Source organism: Falco peregrinus, chromosome 8 (genome assembly GCF_023634155.1).
Source record: "Falco peregrinus isolate bFalPer1 chromosome 8, bFalPer1.pri, whole genome shotgun sequence".
NCBI lineage: Eukaryota > Metazoa > Chordata > Aves > Falconiformes > Falconidae > Falco > Falco peregrinus.
This window is the reverse complement of record NC_073728.1, coordinates 13,558,870-13,568,735: the sequence shown is the minus strand read 5'-3', so window position 1 is coordinate 13,568,735 and position 9,866 is coordinate 13,558,870. Positions and strand designations below refer to the sequence as shown.

The 9,866-nt window shown below is 38.2% G+C and overlaps 1 protein-coding gene across 2 annotated transcripts in view; it reads right to left on the bottom strand.

The window, feature by feature from the left end:
- Window positions 1–450: 450 nt before the first annotated feature.
- FAM171B (family with sequence similarity 171 member B) overlaps window positions 451–9,866 on the bottom strand; it is a 35,617-nt gene continuing 26,201 nt past the window's right edge. For both annotated transcript variants that reach the window (XM_055812805.1, XM_055812806.1), the window contains 3 exons: window positions 6,793–6,909; window positions 5,864–5,987; window positions 451–5,622 (listed from right to left, as the gene is read on the bottom strand). In XM_055812805.1, the coding sequence (XP_055668780.1) occupies window positions 4,287–5,622; window positions 5,864–5,987; window positions 6,793–6,909 (1,577 nt within the window). In that variant the 3' untranslated portion in view covers window positions 451–4,286. The remainder of the gene's footprint in view (window positions 5,623–5,863; window positions 5,988–6,792; window positions 6,910–9,866) is intronic.

The window sequence follows — 9,866 nt, the reverse complement described above, 5'->3', positions numbered from 1 at the left end:
TTAACACAAAGGCAGCTGCCTACTCTTAGAAATGTGGCACAAATTAGTGCAAACTACTATAAAAGAATGCTTATTTTTAACTCTGTAGGCATATTACTGTGTTTTTGTAATTCCACTGAATTAAAAAAAATTAAAGAGGAAAAGCTTGGGTTATATAAACAATACAAGTTAGGCTCCAAATTGAGGTAAAAATTGTTTCTAGAAAGTAAGAATTAAATACCTATCTCCATACGTTCCTTGCCATAGATGCAGAAAGTGTTAGCAGCTGAAAAAAAGGATTTTTATCATTATAATAGTTTTATATACAAACACATAGAAATTTCATTTTTGAAGTTTAAATGCCCATCAGATTCATACCTGTAAATCCAGTGGCTTCAAGACACTCTTGATTTATGAAGCTGAATCAGGTCCCATATGTGCATTTTTAAAAGATACTACTGTTCAGATTGCTAAAGATATATTTTTTTAATTTCTTTTTAAACATAAAATACAAAAAACAGGGTTTACAACAATTACCATCATCATCAACATGCAGGAGTCAGTATTCCAACATAAAAAACACTTGATCCACCTTTTAAAATATAAAAGCTAATTCTAACTATGAATTGAGGTTTATTTGGCTAACAGAAAGATGCCATAATGTGCTTTTCAGATAGTTAGGTGTCCCACTGATAAAATAAGTCTGATGAAAGAGAAAGGCACTTCAGCAGGCTAATTAATCTCCAGATTTTCCTAATATGCAGTACTAGACAACAAATGTAATATACTTTCTTTTAATTTGCACAATATTACATCAGTAATATTGTTAACCTGTTTTACTTTTTAACTAATGACAAGAGTTTAGACTCAAGCCCATTAATTTCATCCTCTTTGGTACAAATTACTGCATAAAACCAAAGCAGACAACTAAACATTCCTACAATACTGGATTATTTTCTATGCATTATCTCTAGCTCTATGTTGGTAAATAATATCCCTAATCATCAAATCAGTTTTGCTTTCAGGCTTATAAGGTACCAGAGTTCTTTTATTTTCCAACAGTAGTATAATTTTCCTGTTAATCAAATGGAATTTTCTCATATTCTGACACAGAAAAGAAGTCATGTATTTATTTTCAGTATAAAATTCTGCTTTAGAAAAGCCTTTTCAAGTGTAACCAGCAGCATAAGACATTATGTGATGCATGCTAGCAAGTTACAGACAGAAAAGTTGGTGTATGGGATCTACAAAGCAAGCAAAGACGGCTGTTGCTTGACTGGCATGGACAGAAGCAACAGCCAAAGACAGTCCCGGAAACGGTATTACCAGAACTGCAGCGTGCACACTCCAGAAAAGAACTTAAATACTCCACTACAAGAAATGTCCACATCCTCCTTAAGCAAAGGAAGAAGCTACTATCTAGTAGAGATACCAATCCTACGTATGACGAGATGCCTGTTTTTCAGAAAACTTTTTTCTATCTTTCCTCCTAGTACTGAGAAGCCCAGCAGAAAGAAACTCTTGCAAGAAGATCTGTTGCACTCCGACCTGCTTTGCTGGCTAAAAGCTCAACTGGATGCACAGCCTTTAAAGGGGCCATTTTGCACTACCATAGGTGCAGGGTAAAATTGTGACTAATCCAGACAGCCAAAGGCTCCTCTAGAAGGATGGTACGGAACCCAGCTCCACTCTTGGCCCTTGATCAGCTAGCAGAACAGAAAAGAATCTGCATTACATCACTACACCTTTTGGCACCATTGCCTTGAAGTTCCAAAGTTCTAACTGATCTTTCCAACACTTCTAATCTTTTTTCTTTGGTGACCAGATACCTACTCTGGTGCACAACAAGAACAGTGGAGCGCAAAACTTCATTCCTTTGAACTCATATGAATAAAGCCATTTACAGTAGTCTGTGTTTTTTAACAATACAAGCAAGTTTGAGGAATTAGGTCTTTTTGGTACATACAATGAAAAAAATACGTTAAAATCTGCAATATATTTTAAGTTACTGTAGGTGAACAAAATTACAAATAGAGACATATCAATTTAATATCAACTCCTCAAAACCATTGGCTTGTCAGGGATTTTCTGTTATGTTCAACAGAACAGAATATTCTTTTTGAAAAGGGAACCATTCAAACTGATGCAACTCTAAGAGCAGGGCAATATTAAACCTCAAAAGTCAAAGCAGCTTTCAGAAGAAATGTGCATCTACACAAAATATAGGAATTGATTCCTACTAATTATATAACAAAGCAAAGGATGAAAATATCAGTATTTGGGACTAGATTTTTGTCACCTACAAAATCCAGTGCAACTGCATATAGAAAAAAAGTATTGTGGAAATGTATTAGGTATAAGAAAACTGAATTACAGTTACCTAAAAAGACTACCAAAGGCATCTTCACCCCTGAAGTCGATGAATCATACAATTAAACTAGTTCTTTTGGCCAATTTAATTGTAGACTTATTTGCACACCTATCTCAAAAAACTTATTTTGCACTTTCATGCTTGTGAACTCAACAAGAACATCCTATTTTGTTCACAAAGCAACTGCACACCAGAAGTTGGACTGACGTACTGCTAGTACCGTTTTGGTTACTTTGCATATTCTTCTAGAAAGTGGACCAGACAACCGACAACCCCAATGCAACAGAGATACTTCACAGTAAGGTTTCCTGAGTAAATATTCACAGAAGCCCAGCTGCACAGGGAATTTCCCAACTCTCGAGTGTACTACAGGGCAGACAACTTAGTGCATCTCACCCCACAAATCAGATACAGGCAGTGTATGTTTGGGTCTTGGTACAGAACCTTAACCAAGCTCTAAGGGAAATATTTATAAAGCTTTTTTAGGATGATTTATAATCAAACTGCCAAAGCCAAAATGCTGTAGCTTATTTCATCAGGGAAACAGCTTCAAAGCCATGGAAAGACATTCTATATACTATATGAAGCACATTTAGGGATGCATCTACTTTTCTGTTAGCCAAAGTTGAAACTATCACTTTGACAAGATGAACATTAAAAATAAAGGATAATCCGATGGCCTTTTCTTTCCTCTATACATATCTTAGTTACATTTCATGCATTCATGACTTTTGGTAAATTTAAGAGGAGTCATAAGTAGTAGTTATATTGCATTATAGACCAAATTTTGTGATCTGCTTGCTCATGCTCATAAATCTCCCCAACTTTTAAAGCCTGCTGAACCCCCTCTGTGATCCACAACCTAGACAAAAGCAGCTCAGGCTGGCAAAATGTAGGCACATAAACCTCTGATGATCTTCCATTTGTTTTAAAACATAAAATAAAAACCAACAGTGCTGAACTTTCTTGCTAAATGAAACTATTTCAAAGGTATAATTTGCCTAAACTTGCATACTTTTTCATTATGGGCCAAACTCTAATTTACAAATAGGCAGGTACTCGGGACTACATTGTGGAGCACTACGGGCTCAACAGCATGCAGAACAGAAGATTTTAACTGACAACGAAGCCAAAACAAGACATGGCGATTACAAGTAGCAGCAGCTTTGACTGCTACCAGAACCAGTCTTTTTCTACTGGATGTGGACACTTGATAGCAGGTGTCAGTCTTCAGCGTCCACAGTTCATAACAAAGCAGATTAAAACAAAGCAGATGGGCAACATCTTAAGACAGCAGGGACGACGAACTGCAGCGGCCACAGAGCTTGTACGCTTCTCTGTTCTGTCACTGCTATATGACACGCCAACCTTTTGCACATGGATGGGCACACAGGGAGGGCAGTAACGCTACAGAGCTCTGCTGATAAATCCCACAGAGCTCATCTGCTGGTGTTGTGGGACTGACGAAACATTTTACGTTATACAAAGAAGTAGTAACAGATCCCTAGAAAAGTTCACATATAAAACACTGTACAGATGGTCACATCGATTAGGAACAAGGCTGAGGAATGGCTTTAACTAGTCTATCAACACATTAACATGTATGAAAAAAATTAAAATATGTGCCTACATTTCTCACCGTGCATTCCCAGAGGTGCGTCCAAGAATGACAGTCTAATTAAAATGTGGGCCTTCCCTATATTGCCAGCAAAATTAGAAACTGGAAAATCTTAATAATAGCATTTCCCTGTTTTCAATTCACATTGAATATAAATTGCCCAGTTGAAGTTTAGTAACTCAATCTGTATTTAAAAAAAACGTAACTTTTCTTGATACTAGAAAACAACATTTCCCTTGTAAACCCAACACTGCAGAATTACAGAAGCAGCCAAGAGGTCAATAACCAGCAGGGAGAGCAACACCACGAAGAACACTTTTAATTTATAGGAATAAGTGGCCTCTCCTCTCTTTTCTTCCAGATATTGGTTTTGCTATCTCTTTTGGTGATAGACAGTCTATCTCTTTTTTTAGCAGAAGAGACAGCCGGTTCATGACCTCCCGAAATAGTTTTTCTTCTTAGACCTTCTTCATCGCGCTGTTCTATGACTGGCCCATTCCCTCCATCCATAATGTGCCTCACAGCCTGGTCCTCTGGAGTGCAAACAGTGGTCCCGCTTTCACTGCTACTCAGATCCAGATCTTCCAAGTAAAGGATCTTAGAATGCAGCATATTTTTAATGAAAGTTTTCTCTCTCTCCAGTTTCCTACTAGGATGATGCTCATTCATGTCCACACCAGAGTCCAGACTGGTATCATTGCTCTCTGTTTTTCTGCCCTTCTTCAGATCTATGAAAGAATGCCTCACTTGAGCGATTGGCTTTCCATCCAGGGACACAAACCATGCTCGAGGATGCGGAGATGGTTTTCCTTTAGAGAGTTCCAATAATGTTTGTTCTGAAATACCTTGAAGTTCAGATGAAAATGGAGTCATTACAACTGCTTCATTCAATGTCCCAGGAACGGAGACAGATTCCAGTAAGCTATTAGTGTACCGGCCCCAGTTTGACGTTTGAGAAGGTAAGCCCTCTTCACTATCTAAGGTACTGTTTTCATCTCTGCAGACAGAAGGCTGCGGATGACAGTGCACTGGCATTTTCGGTAATGTTTGCATGTAACCATCACGATTCATGGGTTCCATCATGGGATTATATACTAACTGCCCTTTTCTTGGCAGAGTTGCTGATTTAGCAGGATGTAATTGTTCTGGGGAGTGGAAAAGGTCAGAGGTTTGAAGAATAGCAATAGGTTGATTGTAAATATGCATTAGATGTTCTGGGATATGGGAAAGCCCATACATCTCCTCTTTCAGTGAAAGGTATCTATTTTGGTCTTGGATGTCCCTAGGAGCCTGGGAAATAGCAGTGTTACTATGCATCGGCTGCTGTAAATGCCTAACTCCAGCACTGGGCTCCAACGAATGGGCTGAATTTCTTGGCTGACCAGTCTGACAGGATGACTGATAAGGAGCATCCTCTGTGTAGATTTTAAAATTGTCTCGTGATTTTCCATCTTCTGTGTCTATGGACATCCTTCTTTGAGGGCTGTATGAAGAAGTCTTCGGTGTATATAACTGTGACTTCTCCTTCAACTTGAAAGATTCTTTGACAGCATTGATGTGATTTATGTGAGTTGTTGATGTTGTCTGGTCTTTTTTTATGACCTCCAGCTTAGTTGTATTCTTCTCCTTCTTTTGTGTCCGACCACATTTATCCCTATGCAAAAGAGATGCAAGGTGACTGCAGAGCATACTAGACTGAAGATTATATTTTGGTTAAGAAGTTGTAGTGTAATACGACGTCACAAAGTTCAGTACAGCAGTAACTGTAATTTTTGAAGAAATATTAAACTACACATTATAGTTTAGCTGAGGGAACATGTCTCAACCTCAAAAGACTATTTGATCAATCAAATTTCATTCATGCTGAGATTATTAGAGCTTCTGGTTTTGCTTACCTGCAGTAACAAAGAAGAACAGCAAAAAATCCAATGATAATGACAACAGTACCTCCCAGTATGGCTGTAAGGAACACTGTATGATAGGCTGTTATGTCCTTGGAAACCGCACTAATAATGGATTCTAAACAGTCAAACAAAATCAGAACAGAATTAGTTCTCAAAAACAAGTCATTCCACTTGATATGCAGGGCTGTAGCTAATAAACCGTACTTTTCCTGTGATTTTGTGTTCTATGACACTATGTTCATCCTTCCCTTTTAACCTTGCTATTTCAGCAAACCAGAAAATACACAAATAGTGGCTACAATGGAACGGCTCTTCAAAGGTTCATCTCAAGTACTAAAGCCTTACCATCCACTTAATTACAGTCAAATTACATTTGTATTAGTTGCCCAGGCTGACTTAGAAACATGGTCTAAATTTCCTATTTAATGCTTCTGACAGAAAGAGTTATCTGTTTTTAAATGCTGAATTCATATGAAGAATCCATATTCACCCTTCATATGAATTTACAAAACATGCAACATGTCTACGGAAAACAGAATCCACTGGGACTGTTCTGCCCAGGACTAATTTTCTTGCTGTATTTCCTCCTGTCATACATGAGCGTCAACAGTAAGGGCTATAGTCCCACTAATTTTTAGATTTTCATAATCACAGTTCCCTTGCAGGCTTCTTCCAAAAGATGGCTATAGTATAAACATACAAGTTCAAATACAGTCTGGACTTGTCCCCTATAGCATTTTAAGTTCTGTGGTTATATGCACAAAGGCACACTATCAGGATTCAAGCAGAAGTTATCCAGCTGTTGAAATTATTGTGTCATTTTTCCCCTTCTGTTGTTAAATAAAACAATCAGGCTGACAGCCTTGTAATACATTGTTACTTAGGTTACTCAGTAATTTCTTTGCCAGTAGTTGCAATACCTCTTGTTCCAGGCAGTGGAGCTGCTATCCAGTAGCCTAAGTGTTGAGCAGTGTATGTCCATACTAATTGACCATCTGCTTCCTTTACCATTCCTAGCCCACGGCTTACCCAAGCACCTGGGGAAAAAAAAAAAAAGAAAGAAAAAAAAGGACAAAATATTGCACATGCTGTGCATGATTCCTCCATACCTCAAATCTAAACTATTAACAAAAATACACAAGGTCACAAGGAAAACTGAAACTTCTGGCCCATACACTATTATTACACAGCTTTAGCTAAACATGCAAACTTTGTGTCTTGACAATTTCATTGCAAATATCCCTGTGTGGACATTCACTTTGAAACAAAGCATCAACATTACTTACCAGAATTAGTTTAATATAATACTTTTTCTGTTAACAAATGTCTTTCATAGATATGCACACAAATAATTTAAAAAATCCTATTATATGAACGTAAGCATGTATGAAGGCAAAGACTGAAAAAAACCAAAATCAAGAAGCAGGTAATTAAAGCATACGAATACCAGTTTAACATTAGCTAGCAGCACTTAGTGGGAAAGCATTTTCATCTAATAGGCTACAACAGGATAATCAATGTTTGTCTTTAATGTTTCTGTCCTCCTTCCTGCCCCCAGGCAGGAACAGTTCAGTTAGCACAAGGAAGGTCTATCGCGAGGACACAGATTCCACACCATCTGTTTGGCTGTGCAAAGGTATTATGGTATGCCAGTCTCTACAATTAATAAAGCATGCAGTAGAAGAGACAGAATTATACTTAATGCACTTGAACACATTTATTGTGGGCCATCTGTGAAATTGTAACAACAGAAAACAACCCATATAAACAACCTTACATTTTCAAACTGCAAGTATTGAGGAGGGAGAACCACCAGCTTTTTTAAAACAATAATCAAAGCATGCAAAAAGTATAATTCATATAAGCCCTATAATTTCAACTTTCCTCCAGGACCCTTCTTAAAGCAAATCAAAGGAAATATCAATAAGACAGGAGATAAAGATGAGAACTGACATATGCCACACGTGCACACGCACAGACACAAAATATCATCTGCAGTAAAACTTGCAGCCTTCTCCTGGTACTTGTGATGGCTGGCAGAGGGCAATAGCAGCAGGAAACCACCTAGAGCCCTGAAAGAGGTGGTTTCTTAGTTACTTGAAAAACCACTTGTCCAGACTCAGGAGCAAGACCAGCTGGAAGAGTCTTCCATCCCTAACTCTGGTATGAAGGCAACAACAACAGACCCTCAAATTCTCTGTCCTACCAACTCTAAGGTAAGATGTCACTACACTGCAAAACTATTGTTTTACAAGTACAGAGATTGGGCTACTGCTAGGCAGATAAAATAAAACACAAAACACATATAAAAGGCAAAATCCAAATAATATAGATCTCCAGAAGTTCTCTTGACTGAAAAATCTGTAAGAAGCTATATATAATCTTTGCTGTCCTCCGCTTCAGTAAATTCTATCTCCTCCCCAATATATTCCATAGAAAATAGTCCAAAGAAAAACATTAAAAAGTGATTTATGAGTAAGCACATATTCTCTATGATTTACTGCCATTCAAACAGAAGGATATTGTTCTCAATTTAATGTTGCAATGCAAGCTTGCTTTTTTGTAATTGTATTAAAATCCACAAAGTACTTTCAGTACTAATGAGGCAAAATATTTAGTAAGAAGGAAGCCACATTCAATATACATCAACAAATTCTGCACCTATGGCAGCTGGAATATAATTACAAAGCTTATTTTCCAGGAACAGCCTCAATACTATTACACTTCAAGTAATCCCACAAACACTGCACAGACAGACATGTGAAAGCAGTTTCTGTCTTTTTTTTCTGGTGCATGTGGACCAGTCTACGCAACACCAAACACAGACCCGTTCTCTTACCACTATCGATGCTGACACTGAAGGTCTGGTTATTATCATTATGACATATTACACAAGGACTTCAGAATTTAAGTGCGTGTCAACATCTTGTTGGGGACATCCCACATGCAACATCTTGGATGCCAGAGCCTCGTTATTCAGTGCAGTGGTAGCCCTCCATTCAGCTCCGATGAGGGCCTACTGCTACTTACGGACAGTCTTGAAAGCTTGCTGGCGAGCTAAGATGTTCAGCTGTCCCCAGTCACCAGAACCTTGACTAAGGAATGCCTTGCTATTACTCCATTTCCTTACAAAAAAGTCGCTTTGCACGTGTCAGATCAAAGGTAAAAATACAAGAAACATGTTTAAGATTAAACATCTAGAACAGCGAATACAGTTGCAAATTTTCATGGTAGAGAAGAGATGAGGAAGAGGAAGAAAAAGCCCCCACAATTCTCCCTCCTTCTCCGCAGTTCTCCTTGTCATCTCCTCTGCCAGCAGTGAAGGCTCCATGCAAACACTATGCCTCAGTGAGCACCCATCACAAAATATTTACCTTTATGGAACCTCTATCAGAGTACACCTCGTCTAAGAGGAAAAGAACGTCTGTTGTAATTATTTTTATTGGGTCAGCATGCCATGCTCCTGTTCTTGCTCTGCCCTCAGTGCCAACATGCCTAAGGGGACATGTTGAGTAGGCCCCTCAACACCTGCATACCCCCACACACACACCCCCCTTACGCTGCTTTATACCCCAACCCAACCATGTGACAGAGCTGCTCTAGCTCTGTCAACTTTTTGTTTTAGTAACATTGTTGACCTAGTTTTCTGTTTATTGAGTTAAAACAGCTCAGCATAGGTACAGATGAGCACAGGAGCTGGCAGAAGTGGCTGTGGTAGCAAGAAATTAAAACCTTTTGTTCTATTTTACCATATCAGACTAAAACTCTTTCTTTGATGAAGAATGCTTTAATTGCCAGTTACCTCTCTGAAGTCTTCTAGGTGTATTATCTTCTATATTAAAACTTACCCTATACACACTTTTCGCAAGAGACGACCTAGCCAAATTTTAATGTTCTTTGTTCTTCATTAAGATGGTAAGTTTATTTCTTGAACATGTAAACAAAACTTTGTGAGTGTATGTCCTCTCCTGTACTTCCAACAGTGGAATAACAG